Consider the following 24,614-nt stretch of genomic DNA (forward strand, 5'->3'; position numbering starts at 1 on the left):
AGCGGTTTATAAGAATCTATTTCTATAGCTTTGAGAAGGAGATGGATGATCTTTTTCTTTTGTTACTTGTTTTTAGCTATTGGGAGCATGTTTTAACTGTATTAACAGCCTCGACCACACAAGCAAAGAAGCCACAGAGGAAAAACAAATAAAACAACTCTTAATTTTATGATTTTGGTTCCTTTTTGTATTTTAAGATATTTCCATGAATCTGTGCAAAACCATGTCCATTGCCTTTTCACAGAAGATGAAATGTGAACAAAAAGATGTCTCCTTGTGGCACCAAAAAAAAAGGTCTTCTTCGTAATTAGTGTCATTTCCATTGAATGACCAATCACTGCAATGATTGTGTGTGAATTACAGGCTAGTCCATTTGTTCTTTCCATAATTACAGGGTTACGGTTTCAGCCATGGCCTCACTGGTTGACATACAACGTGGGAAGGTGGAATTGATTTTTTTTCTAAGTTGGTCACCGTGTTGCACAGCAGTGTGTTGCACTGTGGCTGTAATGGATGTGTGAAGTGAAGGAGAGGGAGGGGTGCACTGGTTTGAAGAAGAAAAAAAATGGATGGAGAGCAAGAGAGAGAGGGAGGAACGACTCAAGCGACTCGAGGGAAAGAATGAGCGTTCATTTACGTTTCTTGGGTGATTGCAGTGCTGCTACCACGCCAGAGTGAGAGCTGCCTCTTACAAACGATGGTAAGCTGACCATTTTCGTCACTTTTTTTTCTTAACTTGAATCAACTGTTCATTAAATGAATTGACTTTTGCTTCACATGGACATGTCTTTTCTTTTTTGCTGAGGGCAGTCTGACTTTTCTGGGAGAGCAGGGGTCCATCTTTTATTAAAGAAAAAGGATAAAATACTTCAACGTTATGGCTTTGCACTTTATCATTCAGACAACTACGGGTTAAACTTTTCTCTTCACAATCAACTAATAGGAATAACCAGCTGTGAAAAACATGTTTAAGGATGTTTGTGATTAAATGTCATCTCCAGCAGAAAGTTAAATATAATGTTGACCTATATTGAGATTCAGGTTTAACCTTTTACTTGGTATCTCTTTATTCTGAAATAGAGAGTGGCTGGAATATTTATTATGCTGTGGTTGTTGCCGTAAGGTTGGAAATTGCCTATTACTGTTTCATGAAAGGGACAATGTGTGGCCTTCAGATAAAGTAAAAACGAGAAAGGCTCTCGCTGGAGTCAGTGTCTGGTCTGTCTGTTCCCGGCGATGTGGCAACATGGTGGACTCATTCAAAAATAGTTTCAGATGATTAGACACAAAATTGTAAATGTTATATTACACATCCCTCAAAATAGTACACACTGTCCCTTCAATATATATAAAACTTTGTATTTATATCCACCTGATGAATGTCAGTCCAATATTCAATCTTTTTTTTAATCTCTGTTTTGGTCGCTACTGACTTCTGAGGGAAAAATCTGGCCCTTTAGTTACTAAATGCGCCACTATTTTCATCAACTCTCTCTAACTGTGTCTTTCCGTTGTTTGGTGCTGAGCACTGTCGTGAGTAAAGGGAGTTTTTAAACTCACTATAATGCTCCGTGAAGCCGAGAGGAGCTGCGTATTCAGGTGAGACGTGTTCATCTCACGACACCTTTAACTTTATCACATTTTCACTTTGCATAAAAATATTATACATGTCATATAGCCGCTCTGAGGTTTGTGTTTTGGATGGAGGGTGTTGCAGTTCCCCTCCCCCAGTAAATCAAGGAAAACGGAGAAAGAAAATATAGTGAGGAGCGCCTAAAACTGATATTATTAAACCTTTTTTTTTCCTGTGTTTGAGTCGTCGTTGAACCCCAAATTGATTCCAATACTTGTGTTTATTGTATGTATTTGTTCAGCAATGTCTAGGGGAATACATCTGCAAAAAAAACAACACTTTTAAAAGATATTTTGATCATAACTATAAACATCCAGCATTAGTATGAGCGAGATTCCCCAAAAATGCCTCCTCTAGCGTTCCCCAAGTTTTTCTAACTGCATGGTTCAGGGTCTTAACAACAGCCCGCATCATAATAATAAGATACCTTTTTGGAAAAATTAGGACAAAAATCACAATAAAACAAATCATTGGGGTGTTTTGAAGGAGTTTCAGTCAAAAAAAGTGTGTCGTTCAGTTCAAAAATGGAGAAAAAAAAATTATTTATGGCAAAACATTGTCTGAATGGGGCATGCTGTGACTTGAAACATATTTTATCTGAGAATAGGTGTGGGGGGCTCGCTGCGCTTGGTTTCCAAAAAGGTTAAAATCCCCCTTCCCAAACCAATAATTTTATACAGTCCCCATTGTTCCTCTTTGTTTCTGTCTTTAGGATTCTTGTTTTGTCTCTCTGGAGAACAACTGAATTGTGGGCGAAGGACTTGGAACACAATGGAGAACAATACCACCATCTTTCAAGATGTCACTCAGGTTGTAAATCTGACAGAAATACCTCTGAACCCTCTTGAAGAGCAGGTCATAACAATATGTTTGATAATGCTCATCTGTATAGTTGGGATTGCTGGGAACGTCATGGTGGTGCTGGTTGTGCTGCGCACTAAACACATGGTGACCCCGACTAACTGCTACCTCGTCAGTCTGGCCGTCGCAGACCTCATCGTGCTCCTGGCCGCGGGGCTGCCGAACATCTCCGACGTTGTGGCCTTCTGGATATACGGATACTCGGGATGCCTGTGCATAACTTACCTCCAGTACCTGGGCATCAACGTGTCGTCCTGCTCCATCACGGCCTTCACCATCGAACGATACATCGCCATTTGTCACTCCATAAAGGCGCAATTCATATGCACCGTTTCCCGCGCCAAGAGGATCATAGCTGCAGTCTGGATCTCCAACTCCCTCTACTGCATCATGTGGTTCTTCTTAGTGGACACCAACGAGACCGTCTACGCCAACGGAGTGGTCGTCACATGCGGCTACCGCGTCTCCAGGAACTTCTACATGCCGATCTACTTCCTGGACTTCACTTTGTTCTACGTGATCCCCCTCGTCGTGGCCATTGTGCTTTACGGTCTCATCGCCAGGATTTTGTTCATGAGCCCTCTGCCTTCGCACATGACCGACGGAGGTGGGTCGGTTCACCAGGGGCACTCCAGGGGCACGTCCAAGGGCAACAAGGGTGCGGTCTTTGCAAGGAAACAGGTACAGGAAACGCTGACACACAGTATAGAGAACAATCTGTGTCTTTTTAGCTTAACTTCAATGTAAACATTGATTGTTTCGGTCACAATTTTCCAAATCTCAAATGATCCCTCAAATCAAGTCCTTACACAACTGTCTCTCAATATATAGATGTGGACATATAACATATTGAAACTGCATGTATTACAAAAAAAACAACACATTTTTCCTGTGCACTTTCAGCGTTATTTCTCCTTCGAAATAGCCGCCTGGCCCTTAGCATTGTAAATGTTAGCATATTAGCATACAGATGTTCTAATTTAGCACAGCCGTCCGTGGGTATACAACTTAACAGAGCCACTAGCATAGCTGTAAACTTGTGTTACTGATAAATTAGTAAGTATACATCTTGACATCTTGACATCCTGACACATTGCTCCTTGTTTCCTCGCTCCTCTGTCTCCTTCTCTGCATCAACAGATCACAAAGATGCTGGCTGTGGTGGTCGTCCTCTTCGCCGTGCTCTGGATGCCTTATCGAACGCTGGTGGTGGTCAACTCCTTCATCGACCCTCCGTACCACAACACCTGGTTCTTGCTCCTTTGTCGTATTTGCATCTACACCAACAGCGCCATCAACCCCATCGTTTACAACCTCATGTCTCAAAAGTTTCGCGTGGCGTTCAAAAAGCTCTGCAAGTGCGACTGGCGGCGCAAGGGGAAGGCGGCAGAGTACAACGTGCCGATGTATTACAGCGCGATAAAGGATGTTTCCCATGAGACTAACGACCTGGTCACAGAGCAGGAGGAGGTGAGCGACCAAACCAACAGGCGGGGCAACGAAACGGATGACGACGCGAGCACTTTCAGCATTTCTTAATGAGTTTGTTGGATTACTGTCATTTCCATCCGTTAGATAAATATTTACAGGCTGTGAGATATGTAGATATTCCTCTTGTTTGCAGTGACAAATGTGTATTTTGTGGTGTCGTAGGTGAGGTACTTTGGCATCAGTCTTGTAACTGTGTTAGAAAATCAGTACGTGAGAGCAGGCTTCAGTGTAGTTTATTCTGCTTAGTGGCTCAGAATGTGGATCCTAATATCTGTTGCAATTACAAAAATATTAGTGGTGCTTTCAAATGTTTGGAAATACTGTACTTAGCATTTTTGTGCACATAGAAAAACAAAAAACGGCAGACTAATCCTGTGGATGCTTATTTAGAGTTTTGTCGTTTGAGTAGTCCCGGTCCTCGTTATGTGCATCACTGACCTAATCAAAGAATCAGCATGTGTCTCTTGATAACAAGTGCACTTGTGCATTTCATGGTTACATAGTCAGACTGGATTGCACTGGTGAACACACAGTGCCATTTAAAGCATCACATTGTGTTCTAGCAACCTATTTTGGTATTTACTCACAAAGATAAATCGTCAGAGCCAAAGAGCCGTCTTTTCCACGGATAAATAATCCAAATATTGATCAGAATACTACATTTTTTTGTATAACCACACTAGCAGCACCATGTTGGAGTAGAAAAGCTAATCAATGAATTGTGAGGACATTTTGGACTGATATTCATGGTTCCCAGATGATGAATCTTACCGTTTTTGCTGATCCTGGTAATCTGAAGTTTCCTCTAGCGCCGCCATGAGGTTCACATTTGTGGTTTTGAGTAAACGTCCCATTACACACAGGACACACACCGACCTCTAATGTTCTTTGAGTTAAGCGCTAACTCCTAAATGGTGGGATGCTAAAATGCTCGACTAAAATGGTGAACATGGTGCACTTTACGTAAACGCTAAACATCGGCATGTTAGCGTACGTAAGTTAGCTAACCCGCATCTATAGACAGCTGTAAGCTAACATGGTTTTTATTGGGAAGGTCAGCGGGGCGAAGTTACTAAAGCCTTCACGCAGCGCTCCTTCTCCACAGGTGTTTTCACTTACGTCCCTTGATTAGACCTCCTCTCACACCTGTGTGACGTTGACAGACTGAGCTAAATTAGCACGTCCTTCACCTTCCTGTTAGCTCTGTTCATGGTTTCAATCGTTCAATGATTCAAAGACAATTCATCAAAATGCATCTGTAGCGTGTATCATCATTATTTTGGGTATTTAATGCCGACTGTAGAGGGATGACGGCAGGAAATGAGGACCTTTTTATGAATCATTAAAGTTTGGTGACATTGTGAAATTCCCAGAAAACTGACCCTAATGTTACTAACAGTCAAGGAATAGGAGCAGTCATGTTTTTTTTCATGTACCAACTAAGCTTCTCTTCTTATCCTTAAAATTATCACTGGATTTTCTTAGACTGCAATCCCAAATAAAAGACACAACGACCCTCCTCAACCCGTCCACTGATTATTCCTCAGTCTGCTTTGTGTAAAAAAGTTTGTATCATTAGATGTTTAGTCCGACAAACTGGGAGGCAGAAAAAAAATCGCTTTCCCCACCTGTTCAACATATTTATCTACTATGTATATTGTACACGTTTGATCTTGTGTTTTTAACATATTTTAGCAACGGGCTTTGTGGTTTTATGTTGATTAAAACATAATTTAAAACCCTAATAAATGTACACATTCTCTTTTTATTCGTGAGCATTTTGTGCGTCGAATTAAAAATGAATATAAACGTTGTCCGTCCAGTATTTCCTTGAGAGAATAGATTTACATAAACTGAATTTCACTGTAGCTTGAGCACATGTTGGAGTACAACATCCCAAACAGCCCTGAATAGAGAATAACAGATGGATCATTTCAAGGACACACTTATAATTCTCTTTTGTTTTGGTTTGCATTAATTTGCCTCTATCCTACTGTGTTTGTCTGAACACATCACACCTTACATTTGCTTGCTTGTTTTCCTAGTTTCCTGTTGCAGCTCTAAACTATAATAAGAAGCATCAAATATGCACCGAATCATTTAAACAACACAAATACCAATAATTGGCAAAACGTATGTATATGAAAATGTGATGGCTGTGTTGCCGCTATACCTGCAGCTTCCCAGCAGGTTGGGCAGCGATAGGATGAGGCAACTGTCAACAATCAACCCTGTTGGCGTTTTGTAATGTGGCAGCAATGTTCTTTGTCACGTATTGTATAAAGCGTTTAAGTCCCTCTGGATACTGTGCCGTCTGAATGGTGCTGATTCATTCCATATAAGGAGGTTTTTTGTGATGAAAGAGATGCAAAAAGGATCCGTGAAGGCAGAAATACAGAGAGACCCGCAGCAAAAAGGTTGCGAGTGTCTCCACCAGTCATTTAGCATTTTTCTTTTTCAGCTCTACATGTGACAAAGTGCATCAATAATGTATGTATTAATTGTTTTATCCACTTTTAGGACTGATTGTGCTTCTGAGTATTATTCTTTACTTTGTCAGTGCTTTATTTTGTGCAAAATGCAATTTCTTTTTTTAAGATTCCATCAGAAAATGTTCTTTAAATTCCTGAAAGTTAAACTTTTTCAGGCAGTTAAAGTCTTCACACTACACTTTCACAACATGATTATTTGTTTGTGTGTGTTTTATTCACTCAATCATTAAACAATACAATATTATGCTATATAATATACAAAAAACTGACAAAAGTGAAGCAAAAAATGCTCATATATTCCTATCTTAAATTATTATCAATTAAATCAGATAATTTTAAATAAACATATATATATATATATATATATATATATATATATATATATATATATATATATATATATATATATATATATATATATATCTTCCATATCGATACATTTCATTCACACGTGTAACTCTTTGACCTCGCTATGTCACTGAAAGAAACACAGAAACTCCAACAGCATTTCAGACCAATTTCATTTGAAATTGAGTAAAGTGTCCAAAGAGATGTTAAACTTGATCTTGTTACATTGCCGCAACACATTTTGTGTGTGTGTGATATCTTTGGTTACATCTTTATCTTTGAGAACTTCTTCTAAACTATCTTCAACACAATCTGAGGAAACAAAAAGATAAAGTGGATATCTGTGTTTGAGTTATTTAAATACTGCTGAACCTGGATCACAGATTAACGCCATAAAGCAGCTATACCAGCTTTATTTAAATATTGTGAATAAATCATATGAGTAACAGATAGTACAATGTATTTACATATTCATTTTGATAATGGAGAACAAAAAGAGCTGTTCTTCTGTGAGGATGAATAATTTATCCACTGCATCTGCAAGAGTTCTTGTCTAAAATTAGCACAAATAATCAAAGGGCAGCCAGTTTTTGAGTTGTTTCAGGAAAACCGTTATGCTGTGGTATGAGACTTTATTATTTCTTGTCCATTAAACCTCACATGTTTGAATGAATATTACTGAAACTATGTAATGAGACACAAAGCAGAGAGGAAAGAGATGTGTTTATTTTTGCACATCTAGTAGCTTTCCGGTGATCTCAAAGCAAAATGTAACATACAAGTAGATGTTAATTGGTTGAATATGCTTTATTTAAGCAATATTTTTTAGTGTGAAAAGCTGGAGTGCCATTTTATTCATTAAATGCAAAACTGGAAAATAACAAAATTAATTAAGACAAAACAACTGGTTTGGATCAAGAGCTGTGACTAAATGTTTTACGAGTGCTGCATCTTTATATCGGTCAGTATTATATGCATACTGTATATGTGGTTCTCACTCTTTCTGAGATCCCAAAATAAATGTGAAGCGTCACGACAGCAGAGAAAAAGCTGCACCCATCTACAGTTTGTAATATTGGCGAGTGATAGCAGTCAAAGGTTGCAGGTCATGAATATGCTGAGCTGGTGGTGCGTTTTCTTTGTGAATTACATTTTTCATTTTGAGGGAAAAGATGTGTAAAATGTCAATGATGCAATCTCCTCTTACTGTACTTTGATCGTCTGACTGCTTGTTCTCTGCATAAGTAATGTAGTTAAACAAGCACATTCTCATAAGACAGATGTTTTCAAGTTTCCCTCGTGAAAGAGTTGACGGCTGTATATTTTAACATGAAAAATCTGGAAATGTACATAAATAATACAATTAAATACAAAATTAAAATGACTGACACATGGATAGAACAAGGACATTGTTAGTGTTATGCACTTTCTTCTTCTTTTGCTGATAAAAAAGGCCAATTAAAAGAACACTATAGGGAATTACACACTGCAGATGCCTTATAGCTGGATAACGGTGTCCAATCTCAAGTCTTACTTTATCTTATTCCATGGCATGTATGTTAATAGCTTTTGTGATAATATAAACAAAAAAACACATTTTTATTCTCTTTCTTGCAGATTTGTTTTACTCTTAAAACCCATTGTGCAGGAAGAAGGCGTTGACCTCCTGGTGGCCTCTAGTGGCTCAACCGCCACACTGCATGCAGCTCTGAGGGAGCTCTTCTCCATCGCTCTGTGGTGCTGGTTTAAATGTTAGAACTGGTTCAAATATGGTTTAAATATTAGAACTGGATGCCTATAATCAAGGTTTGGAATATGATCTCCAGTCTAATCGGGAAAACTGCATCCAAGTGTCAAAATCCAGAGCCCTGAAATAACAAATTATTATTATAAGGTAAGATAAGAGATAAAATAAGATAAGATAATCCTTTATTAGTCCCTCAGTGGGGAAATTACTGGATTACAACAGCATCTCTCACAAGTTAATAAAGATTTTAAAAAAATCATGTAATATAAATAAACAGTAGAACGGTAATAAAACAAAATAAAAAATTAACAGTAAGAAGAATATTAAATATACAGATGGAAAAAAATGTGTATAAAAGTACTTAAACATACTTTATATATATATATATATATATATATATATATATATATATATATATATATATATATATATATATATATATATATATATATATAGTATATTTATATTTAATGCAGATAAGCTAAACTCTTATTTATACGGACATTCTTCTTCTATAATCTGCTGTTAAAAAAAGTTTGAGGAGGTCCATACATGTGTTCTCAGTGTGAAGCGGGAGGAGACAGATTAATAATATAATAACAGCAGAGATCGTTATAACTGCAGGGACACTGAGCTGCGATGAGGTTGACAGAGCCGGTGAAATGAAGCTGCTTGGAAGAATTATATATATATATATATATATATATATATATATATATATATATATATATATATATATATATATATATATATATTCCTCTCCTGAGAAGCACCAGCTTGTCATCCTTTCATCAGACATATATATATTTCCATTGTCTCCTTCAGGAGATCAAAGGAAAGTTGTGCTTTTTAAAAGATGAGACATCAGTGAACGCTACAAAGTATTTTTGTGGGAAACGGTGGAGGAGTTATTTGATTTATTTTTAGCCACGCTGGCGGCTCTAGGGATGGCAACGTCGGTCTGTCAGTCCACCGCTTTGGTCCAAACTAAAACTCTGAGCAGACATTCATGCCCTCAAGACGATGAATCGATTGAGAGTGAAACTTCTCAACAAGTCTAGGAAATCTGGTTCACACGTCCATGTTCCTGAGGATTAACTGTAAACCCTGAACTTTCCATTCAGCACCGATATCAGGAAAATATTTTAAATTTGTGCAAAGCTTTAGTTTTTTGACGACGAACCTGTAAAGCTAATGACGTTACCATCACACCTCAGCTGGTCTGTGTGTTTATGGCTCAGCGGGAATATATTTTCTCTTTTGCAGAAAAATGATTCTTATTTTATTGTGTTTGTATCTATTGAGCTGAAATACATTTTAATGGAAGCAATATGTCACTTTCCTGATGTGGCGAAACATTTAAGCCCTCATCCGAGGGTCATATAAACTATACATTTACAGCACAGTATTGATGCTCCCTGAAATATGAAAACAAACGGTTGATTGATTCTTGTGTGCAATTCTTTACGACATTTTTGATTGCAGAGCAGAAATTATTGATCGCAACTGACCATTTCACGTCTATACATGAAATGTGTTTTAAGAACCATTAAAGCAAGGTTTATTGCTCCAAGCAGAAAGAATACATTGAATGAAATGAATTGGAATAAGTTGAATGACTTAGAAGTCTCTCACATTTAGCATGCACCAAGAAGACACCCAGTATCTTATGTATATAAGTCTATCTGCCTATTTACAGCATCACACCTACCAAATGAAGAACATACATTACAATTACAACATACATTACAATTACAAATACTAGATCATATTTTGCATTCATCAGGCAACAACAGTACAGTAACTGATGCAACATTTCCTACTTTCGCACACTTTTGACATTTGAAAAAGGGGACAAACTGAAATGTTATGGTAAATCTCCCTCTAAATTTGTATATTTTTCCTAACTGCTTTGTTCTTAAGGATAGTGTTTTGCTTTTTTAAGTGTCTTTTTCTTTCCTTGTTACCTAAAATGTTCTGTTTGTTTGCTTTGTCTTCCCATTTTTCTTCTGTCCCGTTTGTCATTGTCTCTCATCCATAATGTAAAGCGTCTTTGCGTATCTAGAAAAGCGCTTTACAAGTTGTAACTATTAATTTTTGTTTCATATTTTCCATGTCTGGTTTGCTTCAAATTAATGTATGAGGTGTGAAGTGTTCCCAAATGTCCACACTTTCAATAGAACATGCAGTACAGATGTACAATAGTGAGTGTAGTTCTTTGCATTACGCACATACACACTACATAGTTAAATACACAGCTTTCACACGGTGATGTTGACGCTATCAGTTTGAGATATGGAGAGTCAGGCTTCTACGTAACACAGAGGAAGTATGCATGAACACTCTTGCAATCTACTGGTTGCATAAAAGATTATTCAAAGAGCACTCCCATATGTTTCTCCTTCGCTTTATGCAGCAGTGTCATATAAAAAATGCAAATGCAATTAGAAATAACTGTCAAAACATATGCAGAACATATACCTCGGTTTTCTTACCATCTCCTCATTTTTTAATCTATAAAATTTGTATAATTTCTTATTTTATAAATCACACCATTTGCATTTTCGGCACAATATATTTTGAATGTCTCTTAATGTAACATCTCAGACAGTAGGATCGACTCAAACAAGTAATTTCAAAGTGCACTGATAACCACTAATCAATATCAAAATGTTTGCCGTGATGAAAGCTCTGCACATCTACTGACGCAGTCGTTCACAGGTTTCTTATAATAACCCATGTTTTTATGCTATGCATACAAAGGCTCCTTCGGTCATGTATCAGGCACACATACAGCTGCACACATCTTCTGCACCACCACTTTAATATACAGCACATGATTAAAGCTCATATTGTCTCATAGCAACATCACGTCTCTGATGTTGATAACCCTCTGACTGGTAACACACATTATGTTGTCTCAGGTCTATAGTTTCACATAGTCGTACTGTTTTGAGAGGAAACTCCCTTTGGGATGTAAGCCTTAACGATTTGAGTTATAATAAAGAGCATTTTCTCATGAGTCATATGTACAACATTATAATGCTTACCATCAATCCCACTATTCAAGTTGCAATAAAAGTTTTGTTCTTGATGGTTGTAAACAAAGTTGAATTATTATACTTACATCATGAGCTCTACATTAAAATGTAGTGCACTTATGAATCATTTGTATTTTGCAGCACCATTCTATGAAGGATTACATCGCGGGAAGTGTTTTCATGCAAATGTGCACAACTTCTTTGTGCCATTGTGGGAGTTCGAGGGGATAGAGTAACGCTAATGACAAAGTTACACCATGCTGGATGCTCTTTATTACCTTTGGTGAGGGGATCGGGAGACATAACTTGACTGAATGAGTTTAAAGGCCCCTCTGTGCACATCCACACAGGTGTTATCAATTATTCTGGCTGATTACACCTCTGCTCCAACACAAGCAGGTGTGAAAAAGCTAACAGTCAGTCAAGCACATAAGCACATTAGACAGTAGGAGCGCTGATCAAGAAACATAAGTGAGAACACCTGTGGGCCCTTTCATCAATATTCTTATTCCAATAGGAATTAATGTTGTGGGTGTATATGTGAATGTTTAACAGATGGACTTTGACATTTCACTCATTCAAATATTGAATATGTTTTGGTGGACTTCCACACAAGTGTGTGTGTGTGCGTGTGCGTGTGTGTGTGTGTGTGTGTGTGTGTGTGTGTGTGTGTGTGTGTGTGTGTTATTCCCACAAGAAGGCGTCAACTCAAAGATTATGTATACCCTGCAAAATACAAAAAATAATAAATTAGGGTTTATTGTTTTTTATAATTCCCCAACAGTGTTTGAATGTCTTAATATTCATAATCCAGCGATATATTATTCTGAATCTTACTTTGAGTATATTTTACTGATCATACTTTTAATAGAGTAAGATTAGTTCCGATTAATTAACGAAGTGCTGAGGTCACGAAGTGAGAGAGCTGATAACTCCGACTGTCAACCTCAACTCGAACGCAACATTTAATAACGTTCTGCCCGCCCATCAGAGGTCACGTGACGCACTAGCGTCGATTATAATGGCCCCTGACACCTGTCAATCATGCACTCACCACGTGGTTGATAATAACATGGGTGGGCTCGAGGGGGCGGTGGTGGACTGTCAGAGGTGATTCGGAAGTATGTATTGTAGTCACGCATTAAAGAAGTTGAGTAATGATTCATCACGCAGGTTTAAACGTTAAAGTGTACTTTAGAGAAACCGCATCGGTGTAACGGAACACCGGAGCTCGACAGGTGAACTTTGTTTGGTTTTCGCCGCGTAGACTGAGAGAGAGAGAGAGAAAGAGAGAGAGAGAGAGACGTCGGCTAGTTTAGCTTTAGTGACGGTAGCCAGCAGGAAGAAAGGTCCCCGGGAGACGAGGAGAGCCCGTCTGTGCTCATGGCTGCCCTCGGTACCTCCAGCCCGATGGTGGTCCTGGCCCCGAAGACCAAAACTAAAAAGAAACATTTCGTGCAGCAGAAGGTGAAAGTGTTTCGAGCCAGCGACCCGGTCCTGAGCGTCTTCATGTGGGGCGTCAATCACTCGGTGAGTCACTCGGAAGCTCCGTGAACGTGTCCAGGGAGCAGCTAGCTTAGTGAGCAGCTAGCGTTAGCAAGCGAGCCAGCTGGTGGAGTTATAATACACTGAATAATATGTGATTCAGAGTCTCACTGAGTCACACCTGTTACGCTGCTGTTTGTTTACAGCTTTTAAAATGCGGTGGACTTTGGTAACAGCTGTTAAAATGAAGTACGGGGGACTATGCTAAAATATATCCAGGAGTACTAATGTCTTGGCTTTATATTGAATCTGATGCTAGAAGTAATGCAGTGAATGTAGTGAGTTAGTGTAGTTAACTTACTATCTAAATTTACTCAACAACTGCACTTTACTGCACTTTTGAACTAGTTAACTAACTTGAGTATTTCGTTATACTCTTCCAATGTTGTACTTTTTACTCCCTGACATCTATTTGAAATCATTAGCTACCAGATTCAGACTATTAAAACAAAACATGAACTAGTAAATTACATTATCGTGTATTGTTTAAGGTTTGAGCTACCCAGCAGTGTAGGAAGTAGTTTAAATTTGCTCCACCTTTTTTCAGCTGCAACAATAACGTGAGGCTCACATTGATGCATGAAAAAATATGATTTAGCGATATTATTTTTATTATTCAGAAATTAGTAATTGATGATTTCTGAATAATCGTTTGAATGTCTAACTTCTATTTGTAACAGAATATTTAACCTGTGATGTTGCTATTTTTACTGAAAGAGCTAAGAACGTCTTCCCCCACTGAACAAGTGTAATGTTAGGAATAAATGTCTTATTTTAGACTCTGACGTGGGCTCACAAATTAGTTTTTTTCATTTACCTTGTTTCTTTCAGATCAATGATCTCAACCAGGTGCCTGTTCCTGTCATGCTGCTACCTGATGACTTTAAAGCCAACACTAAGATCAAAGTCAACAACCACCTCTTTAACAAGTAAGACAGACTTATGTTGCCAGACTGAAGCAGGATTGGTTGAAATGTAAACAACTCGTTAAATGTACCAGACACTGTCTTGTCTCTTGTTACAACAAACTTTCCTGCAGATCATGAACCGATGACAAAGTCCTGAAGTCTGTTAGTAAAAGGGCCTGTGAAAGATCTCTTTGTGTCTTCAGCCAGCTTCTTCTCATTTTGCAGAGAAAATCTTCCAGGACATTTCAAGTTCAAAGAATACTGTCCTCAGGTCTTCCGAAATCTAAGGGAACGGTTTGGTATCGAGGATCTGGACTATCAGGTATGTGATTTACTGATAGATGCCTTTTTTTTGCCCTATCTTTTTTGTGATGTCAAGTTTTTCTTTGTCTCGAAAATCTTTAATTAAATAATTCAGATGTAATCTAATAGTTAGATAATCTCTACATGTTCTCCAGGTTTCGTTGACCCGCAGCCCCCCTATAAAGAGTTTAGAGGACCAGGGAGAGGGTCTGCTCCGCAACTCTTATGACCGAACGCTGGTCATCAAGCAAATCTCCAGCGAGGATGTTGCAGACATGCACGGCATCCTGTCTGAGTATCACCAGGTAAGATGAGTAAAGGAAAAGTCTGGCGATATTCTATATCTTTCCTTCTGTCAACAAATCTCTTGAAAAGAGAGGACACTGTACTGTAAATCTTCAAAAACTTGTCACAAATGTGTAATTTCATCTCTGGCTGGGGCAATACAATGACCTAATTTAACCTATTTTGAACTTGCCTGAGTTTAGGTGACAGTCGTGATTCCTGTCTTGCTCTCTCGTATGCGACTAACAGTTGCTCACATCTGCCGTTGAGAGGCAATCAACATGCTCCCGATCTATTATTTTGCTTCTTTACATATTCAAACAGTGGATCTTGTGCCACAAATTGCGCATTATTTTCACTGTTAGCCTCGAGGGCACGTCTCTACAGCAGCAGCATGCTCATTTGTTCAGTTATTTATTAATATGAAACCACAGATAATCTAACTTGAAAGTCGACTTTCTGCAAGTGAAAGTAAAAAAAAAAAAGTTAAACTCGAGGAAGCAGAACAGTAAACGAGTGGATTTGTTCATCACTCCTCAGCAGAAGGCTGTCTGTTGCTTACGGCTTCCTCTGAACGTAACAGAAGTAAAACATGTGCTTCTTTTCTTGTTTCGGTCCTAAACGAGGCTAAAGAGGCAGAGTTTTGGTGGCTGAGCTTGATGAGCCAAATATGGATACAATCTGACCGGCACCCCTTAGCTTAAAAGCTAGCGTATGGAAGCATTTCTTCTTCCGCCCAACTTGGAAAGGACGAAGGGAATCACAAAGTAGATAGCAACTTTTTATTGCCATGCATTTGCGCCCCGATTCAGTCCTTAGGAGACGGGGCTTTCGCGCTACGTTGTAACCTTTGGAACCGAGATACAACATTCCATCTCCACGTTTTTACGGACACAGCAAAACTCCCACTAACAAAACCGAAGCTAGAGTCCTGGAATCACTGGGGAAAGTGGGTCGGATAAGAATAGCACACAGTATCTTGTGTCGCAGTTCATCACTGTATTGTTTGATCACATGTTCCAAAGAAAAGGCTATTTTTATCCAGGATGCGTATTGCCTCTAACGGGAGGATTTGGTTGAGGAGAAGTCTGTATTATTTATTCGTGAAGAATAGCAGCTGTTTTTTTGTCAGGTGAATCTGAACATTTTGTTTTTAAACAGGATCAGAATGATACAGGCACAATTTTATTTAATTTTGAGGGTTTTCTTCACAATGCTGGGAAATGTAAACCTGCAGTTTACATGTTTTATATATGGTACTAATATTGAATTTATAAATTCATAGGAATCATTACAAAAATGCTGTTTTTAAAATGTGCACATAGTCACTGAGAAACAAAACATTTTGACTCTAACATTAATCAATAATTGTTTTATAATCGCATTGGAGGCCTCTGAAACAGAATCAAATTAAATCCTGAGCAGCCTCGAGATTCCCACCCTCCATCACACACACTGAGCCAAGATAATTCACTTCCTGTCTGCTTTACTGAGCTGTATAAAGCTTCACATCCACAGCGCTAAGTGTCCTACTTACAGAATACTCTCTTTAACCTTTTTGTTTGGACCTTTTGTAGCCAAAGACCTAGAATACGAGTTCCTAAAATGAGCACATCCTCGGGGATTCTCTTTATTTTTCTGTCTCCATACCATGCTATTTCTAGATTTCTACGTCTTGCCAGGAGCAGCAATGTGGTGCAGTTGGTAGGATTGCAAACATCTGTCCAGCTGGAGTGTCCTTGAGATTGAAACTGAACCTGACCACTGACCTCCTTGTGGGGAAACCGAATGAGAATACAAAAAAACAAAACAAAACCTCATCATCAAGGTTACAGCATTGCGGCGCGTAGAGAACAAACACTCTGCTATACGAGCGTTTCGTTTATTGAAGATATGCAAATGTCCACGTCAACACTACTCTGCACATGTCAATAGTAGAATGCATTTGTTGAAGAGATAAGCGTCATGTGGCACATGCTCGCCTCTTATTTTGTTTGTGGTTTTCATTCCACATTTTCTGCCCCGGCCCCGTTTCCCGTGTTTATGCTTGTTTGCCCTGAACTTCAAAACTAGGTCTCACTTCAGGCTAAACATGCTACTGAGTAAACTTTTGGCTGCTTTGAGGTCTTGTTGGAATGTGGAGCCAGTGGTTACGCAGCCTACATGGAACCGGGAGGGAGATGAGAGGAAAAATGGCAGTTCTGTTTCAGAGCGTTTTTATTCAAATGGCCCTGAATGAACTCATTGTTGTCGGCGTTCCTGCGTTGGCATCGCACACTTTCCCTCATTCATCACGACAGTTTGCAGGTCGCCGTGTATTGCATTGCTTTTCTTGTCAACATTTAGTTTCAGGCTGGGCATGCTGAAATAACTGCATATTGAGATGCTGTACTTCAACGATTGGGGGTCATGAAGGTTTTATCATTGCTGGAGTTTGAGCATTCGGGTATTTTCTGGATGAATCTGCGTGTTGAGGATCAGGTGTTGTGTTTTCTGGCAGGCGTAGGGGACTTTTCAAACCATTTTCTTTTATGTTTTTGCACACACAAATTAATTCTGCTCACATACGGAGTTTATCGTTGGAAACTTATTTGTCAAATATGTATAATTATACATCTAGAGCTAAACAAACAGTGAACATGAATAATTCATAGCACTGATTGAGTTGATTGGTCTTAAAGGTGCAGCGACTTGGGATCAATGATGTTAGACAAATATCATCTCATGTTGTAGTAGTTTATTTTTTTCCATATCAAAATTGCCCAAATCTTACGTTTGCATATTCAGAGATAAATGATTTGATTAAAAAAAAATTTTTTCCCGTATTATGTCCATGACACCGTGTCCTAAATGCCCTTCATGTGTTTTTGACAGCTCCCCCCCACACCTCCTGTTTTTGGTAAATGGACTGTACTGTACAGCTCAAAGCGCTTTAACACTACATGTCATTCACTCATTCATACACTGATGGCAGGGCCTGCCATGCAAGGTGCCACCTTCATGCAGTTACACACTGCAGGCTCAGTCTACGGGAGCAATTTGGGGTCAAGTGTCTTGCCCAACATCAATATGGACTCCCGCTGGTCTATTTACTAGGAAGTGCTGCAATGGATGAAGAACCGCTGATTGACGAAATAAGTCATCTAAACTAAACCACCTCATTTCACCACAAACAACTAGAAATTCCTGACGCGGTGACAAAAAAACATGGGACCTGATTTCTGTATTTACTGGGGCTCCGTATTGTTTGGAGCTTTTCTCACTTTTCTCACTTCAAAAAACGTCAATCCTCCAAACAGAGCGGTGTTCTGTGGCGTGACGTCTAAACAGCCTGCCCAGTTTGTTTCAGGGGACTCTAAACTGAGATCAGTTAAAATAGACTTCAGACTGACCTCGTTCAACGTCTAATCTTGATACCCCAGTAATTGCTTTGCATTCAAAGGGACCTTTTTTCAATTTGGCCGAATGTATGCCTTTTTTAAGACCGTTCATGTATTCACCTTCAATGTGTGACTCCGTCTTTTACTGTTTGTATGTTAAACATTGAGCCTGCCCTTGACGGCAGTATTCCACTCTCTGCACCTGCCATGCAAGTTCACCGTGGTTTCCTCTCTGCAGCACATTGTGAAGTGTCACGGCGGCACCCTGCTGCCTCAGTTCCTGGGGATGTACCGCGTGAGCGTGGACAGCGAGGAGACCTACCTGATCGTCATGAGGAACATGTTCAGCCACAGACTGGTCGTCCACAGGAAGTACGACCTGAAGGTGAAGAGGAACACAGTTAATTACACTTCTCATGTCTGGTTCACAAAGCAATGAGTTAGTTGCATGCCAATGACTTTTCTCTAATGCGGCCTTCAGTAAGTAAGTAAGGCAAATCTCACCGTATTGCTTTCAGGACAGAAGCGACTTCATACTCTTCTGTTTTTGTGTAGCAATAATAACCATTCTTTGTGTGGCATCTTTTCATGCATGAAATGCAGCACTAAGTGCTTCATAATGAAGGAAAAAAGACTAAAGTGAAAACATGAAAAAAGGGATGAAATGCCATTTTATTATTGGAAAATAAGATCAAAATGAATTAGATTGAAAATAGGATGGACTGCTTAACATGAGGTGGAAAATGAAAGTCATTGAATAATAAGGATATAAAAAATGTTATTTTTGCAGCATGCACATCTACATCAATAAACAATGCAGCATCAAAGGGTCTTCATTCCCTTATTCTGTTCTTCTCAGTAATAAAGGCAAAACGTCTTCCTCTTTTATTTATAACTCTGTGTTCCTGCAGGGCTCTCTGGTGGCTCGTGAAGCAAGTGACAAAGAACGGGTAAAAGAAACATCTCGCTTACTCTTATTTCATGTCATGATGCGGCCGGCTGTCTCCGTCTTGTCCCACGTGTCCTGCTAAAGATGTTTTATTTCTAAAGGGAAAAGATCTCCCTACCTTCAAGGACATGGACTTCAGGAACAACATGCAGAAGGTGTACGTGACGGATGAGCAGAAGGAGAAGTTCATGGAGAAGCTCAACAAAGATGTGGAGGTAGGCGACACATCACATGTGACGCTTCAGTGCTGTTGCACCGTTCTGCCACAAAGCGTCAGCGTCGGCACATCATGGACTCTCGGCTCCTGAGGATTCCTTTACAAGTTAAAGGGCTAAATTTAGCTATTGGACCAAACATACAAGTATTATTAGATTACTTAAATGATGGCTTAATTGGCAGCTGTTTTTATTTGTAATTCTTGATTTTATTTTTGTGCAACACCATTTAACCGGTTCTCTTCTCAAATGTGCACATTTCATGAAACGAAAAAAAAACCACACAAAAGAGCTGCCTTTCTGTAGTTTCTCTGGTAGAGGAGTGCTGGCACTTTTAATGATGACATGTTTGGGTTGTTTCACAGTTCAAACAAGGTATTTGAAGAAATCACCAGAGGTACAGGGGCATTTTTGCTATTTACTGCTGTTAAAAGACAAAATGATTGACTGTTGGATCAAAAAGAAACCCGGCAGATGAATAGATAATGAAAATAGTAGTTAGTTGGAGGACTCACAAAAACAATTCGGGTTCCCATCTGCAAGGGAGCTCTGGGCCTGCAACTTGTTTTTTATTTTATTAATAAATCAGTGCTTCAAACTTAAAAAAAGAAATGCATAAAATTGGCACATTTGAGGAGTCGGAAGCTGAGACTGGTGGTTATATTTGCTGAGGAAATTGCAAAAAAGTTCCCAAAAAAAGTCTACTTGCCTTTTCAGTGGATCGTTTCAAGCTCGACTTAATTCAACAGCGCTCTTTTAAAGCCAAAGTTTTCTGTAAACCTTGTTGTAAAAGCTTCTTGACCAATGTGTCCCACCGTCTCCAGTTCCTGGTGAGGCTGAAGATCATGGACTACAGCCTGCTGCTCGGTATCCACGACGTGGGTCGAGCCGAGCGGGACGAAGAGGAGGGCGAGGAGGTTTTTAACGAGGAAGAACCAGAGGCGGAGAACGGCCTGGCTGCGGGCGCCGCCGTGGGCTCGTATGGCACCTCTCCGGAGGGAATCGCTGGGTACATGTCCTGCTGCAAACCTCTCGGGCCCGGGGAGTTCGACCCCTACGTGGACGTGTACGCCCTCGGGAGCTGCCCAGGTGAAGACTTGGTTTAGGCCATGAAATTAGAATAATTAAACATTGTGACGTTTGGGAAAAACAACTGGTTTTAGGCGGCGATGCACTGATCTGACTTTCTCTCTCCTGATACGGATCCCAACGTTCATTTATGTTTAAAATCTGGATTTAAACTCCTAGTGCTTCATTTTTCAACGTGTCCTTGCTGCATGGAACTCATTAGGATCATGAATGTGTGTTATATAAGTTAACATGTTGTCTAGTTTGTAGATTTAGTTGTTTAATTAGCTGATCGAAAATATCTGCAACTAATTTGATAATCGAATAATCTGTTGAATTTTGTTAAGTTCTGTTCAGGTTGTGGGGGTTTAACGCTTTTCTTCATTTTATATGTGTAAAATTAATACATCTGAGTTTTAGCCTGTTGAACAAGAGGAAATTTGAGGAAATCACCTTCAGCTCAGGAAAACAAATTTATGTATTTCATTTTTTTAATTGATTAAGGGAGAAAACAATTGCCAGATTAATAGTTGGTTGCAGCCCGTCCTGTTTGTTTTCTACGTATGTTCAGTATTAAATCATCTCCACTGTCGTCAGATCATCTGAGAAATTAAAACAAAAACAGTGTCAGAGGCTTTGATATTGATTTCTTACAAAGGCGCTTCAATCGCCACGACTATTGACCAATAAAACGACCCCGATTGTTCTTTACTCCCAGGAGCCCCTCAGAGGGAGATCTACTTCATGGGCCTGATTGACGTACTCACTCAGTACGACACCAAGAAGAAAGCCGCTCATGCAGCAAAGACCGTCAAACACGGGGTGAGTGACACGAGCGAGGAAGCAAAGCGCTGCACGGCGGTCGGGCGGTCGGGCGGTCGGGTGGTCGCTGCTCGGAGGGCAGACGGTCCATGTTTTGCTCTCTTGTCTGGATTTGTACAACGTATTCAGATGATGTCGTTGACCTTTCCTTTGCTCTTCTTATTTGCTCTTTTGTTTCCGTCCCTCTGTTGCAGGCCGGTGCTGAAATCTCCACAGTCCACCCCGAGCAGTACGCCAAACGATTTCGCGACTTCATCTTTAACATCTTCGCTTAACACGAGGCAACGAGCGCTGAGGATATTAATCGCTCCGACCGAGAGCTATTTTTACCGTTGACCAAAAATAGTATGCGCACGCAGATCATGATTTTAAAACGTGGTGATCTGAGGGGAGACTACTTTCAATGTAGCAACATAATGTACTACTTCTGATGCATTTATTTATTTTTAAGATTTAAGATGCATTTCTTATAGATATTCAGCAGTCTTTAAAGGGTTAACTCTGCAGCGTTAGGACACATGGATACAAACTGCTGCTGATCAGTGTTAGACCACGACAGTGCAAGATCAAATATAGTTTTCTTTTTTTGTCTCCTGATTTCCCAGGCATGAACTCAACTTACATTTTGAGAGTTGTGCTTATTTACTTTCTTGACACTTAATTAGGGATAATAACATCACTCATGTGTCTGGTAAAGGTTCCCTGTGGAGTTTTTAACATCTCGTGGCGGCATTTCTTTGAGCGGGTCCTCTTTTTCTTTCATGCGGATGCTTGAACACGATCAATACGCTGTCCTGCCGATGGCGTCCCACTGATATGTCAGCGTTAGTAGCACGCCATGTGACCCCGTGAGCACCACAGAGGAAGTGAAGGAGAAGAAAAATCCTGTCGGCAAGTCAACATCAATGTAAATGATGCTAAATATAAAATCTCAGCTTTGAAAATGTTTCATGAGGGAAATATTTTCAACATGCTTATTGGACCCTCAGGTAAAGAAACAGTAGGTTTTCCAGTGACTCTAAACATAACTTTTGTTTAGGGCTGAGCAATATATTGATATCTGGATATATAAGACTATATATCATTGATCGTCAATTTGAACGGCTGCGTTACAGGAAAAGGAACAAACCAGTTTGTTCTATTATATGCCTTCAACCACTTATAATCATTACTGATTATTATTTTGAATCAAAAATCTAATTGTGTAATCTTTTTGTAAAAGCACAAATGGTCAACCTTAAAATATTGTCGCACTATTGATATCGAGGTCAATACTATTGATTGATTGATTTTCTCCACATGGGCTTGCCCTACTTTTGTTTGTTTAAAAGAAAACTCCACAAGGCACCTTTTTGTTTTTTTAATGTGACGCTACAGGAGGACGAGGCGACAGTTAGCTTAGCTTAGCATAAAGACTGAAGCCTTGAGGCAACAAAATGTTGTTTATGGATAAACCTTGTAACGTTTTCATGGGTGAGCTTTAAAGGAGCTGTTTGGCAGATTTTGTCATTTTTAGCTGTTGAACCTTGCTTCCAATCTGAATGCTAAGCTAACTGGCTGCTGGCTCCTTGTATTGGTATCAATCCTCTCATTCTTGTAAGAAAGCAAATAAACCTAGCTCTCAAAACTTTAGACTATTCCAAACATCGTAGAATATCCTTTTTAATGGAAATGGGTATTAAAACAACAATGCTAGTCTACACTTGAGAAATGATATTATTTATCTATTGAAGCGGGCCGTTTGAATGTTTTAAATGCCAAATGTGTGGGATCAAAGCTTTAATGGTTCATTTTGAAAACAATTTACAGTTAAATGAAACACAATTTGAATAAATCAGATAGGATTTTTCCACCAAAGTCTACTAAATTAAAAAAAACAAACAACTAAAGCACAGCCTCGTCAATTGAAACGGTGACTGTGCTGTTTGAAAGCGTTTAGCCTGTAAACGTGTTTGGCGGCGCTGCATCTCCTCGCTGGCGGCGCCGGTGAAGAGACTTGGGAGCGTTTCCGTTCATCCACACGAGCTCGGCCTGCGTTACTGAACTGACTTTTTAAATTCCAGGATCAGTCCTGCCTTTCATTTTTTTTAAATGAAATACCTTCATGTGTAATGTCGCAATACTTCCTGAGAATGAGCCCATCCGTCATTGTTCTGGACAGACTCCTCTTTGAATGTGATGTAGTGTTTTGTGCATTAAAATGGCGAATGTGCAAAGTGAAGCATTGTGAACGGATAAGATTTAGACAAATGTAGCAGTAGACCTGAACTGTGTGTGTATTGTAATGACGTTTGAGATTCAGCGACCTTGTAAAACTATAACACTACAAGTAACACTGTAACATGGCGAGCGTTTCTTAACGCCGCCAGCGGCGCTGCGGTCCGCTCTGTGTGACGCCTCGTCTCCTCGGTCTTTGCACATGTTTGTGTTTTTTTTTTTTTTGCAAAGCAGCTTTTGGACCAAAAATATATTTTGCAAAGAATTTCTGAAAAGTGTTTTATCTTGTTTTGTTTTTTTTGGAACATGTTTGTGTGATGATTCTGCTCGTTGTATAAACACTTTGTCCTGTTGTGGATCTGGCTGTCATCCAACATTGTGGTTTGAGACAGAAATATCAGAATTATGACGTTTATTACAAATATTTATGGTTCCCAAGATGACAAATAGCTGCTGTCATTGGTGATCTTCTGGCTTTTACTGTAGCGCCACCAACAGGTAGATTTTTATATCAACACTCAACAACTATAGATTATTGGAGGCCCATCTCTGCCGCACAAAGTCATCATTTTTGAATTATGTCATTTTTTTTATCTCACAATCATGACTTTCATCTCATGATTAAGACTTTTTGTCATGATTAGGACTTTTTTTTTAGCTCACAATTTTGACTTATCAAATTATTTTGTATTTCATACTTATGACTTTTTGTCTCATGGTTTTTTTATCTCATAATTTCGACTCACCTCAGGATTTTTTTAATCATATAATTACGACTTTTTATCTCATAATGATTTTTTAAATCTCATACTTATGACTTTTTATCATAATTTTGACTTTTTCCTCATTTCAACTTTTATCTCATAATTTTTTTGAACTCATAATTATGACTCATCTTTTTGACTTCATCTCATAATTGACTTTTTGTGTGGCGGTAATGGGCTTCCATACATATTTTGCCGGTCAGAATACCCTGTAGGTGTTTGTCATCGCAGTATGAATCTCTTCTTGGATAACAGTGCGGGGTCTGGATGGTTTTCTGTCTTGCTCTTTCCAGGAGATGTGTTTTCGCTGACTGGTTCCTTCCTGTTTCATCAATGGAGATCAGAATTCGCTGACTGCCTCCTCCTCGTTTCACCAGATTATCTACTGATTTAGACAAAAAAAAAAGCGTTGGGGCAGGATGAGCAGTCGGACAGAGAGGAGGGCGTCGTTGAAGAGGTCAGCGAGCGACAAAGTGCTGACGATCCGGAGCGGCAGCAGGAACACGATGTCCATGACGGTTGCACATTCTCATTAATCAGTGGGA

At 39.3% G+C, this 24,614-nt stretch overlaps 2 protein-coding genes across 2 annotated transcripts; both read left to right on the plus strand.

The window, feature by feature from the left end:
* Positions 1-2,404: 2,404 nt before the first annotated feature.
* LOC137800619 (thyrotropin-releasing hormone receptor-like) lies at positions 2,405-4,189 on the plus strand. Its single transcript, XM_068597886.1, has 2 exons — positions 2,405-3,175; positions 3,635-4,189. The coding sequence occupies exons 1-2, from the start codon at positions 2,405-2,407 to the stop codon at positions 4,031-4,033; spliced, it is 1,170 nt and encodes a 389-aa protein (XP_068453987.1). The 3' UTR covers positions 4,034-4,189.
* Positions 4,190-12,724: 8,535 nt separating this feature from the next.
* Positions 12,725-23,583, plus strand: pip4k2ca (phosphatidylinositol-5-phosphate 4-kinase, type II, gamma a). Its single transcript, XM_068598216.1, is given in 10 exon segments — positions 12,725-13,143; positions 13,990-14,087; positions 14,292-14,388; positions 14,525-14,674; positions 18,273-18,419; positions 18,946-19,056; positions 19,058-19,198; positions 20,023-20,287; positions 20,985-21,088; positions 21,283-23,583. Coding segments are annotated over 10 exon segments (1,341 nt in total). The 5' UTR covers positions 12,725-12,996; the 3' UTR covers positions 21,364-23,583.
* Positions 23,584-24,614: the final 1,031 nt, after the last annotated feature.

Source organism: Clinocottus analis, unplaced genomic scaffold (assembly GCF_023055335.1).
Source record: "Clinocottus analis isolate CAN_PGR_092001 unplaced genomic scaffold, fCliAna1.0.p SCAF_4, whole genome shotgun sequence".
Taxonomy (NCBI): Eukaryota; Metazoa; Chordata; class Actinopteri; order Perciformes; family Cottidae; genus Clinocottus; species Clinocottus analis.

Bases quoted from the DNA above. Each gene is read 5' to 3' on its own strand.
- LOC137800619 (XM_068597886.1), top strand. From the start codon at position 2,405: ATGGAGAACAATACCACCATCTTTCAAGATGTCACTCAGGTTGTAAAT. The intron at 3,176-3,634 runs GTACAGGAAACG...CTGCATCAACAG, and splicing joins CGGTCTTTGCAAGGAAACAG to ATCACAAAGATGCTGGCTGT.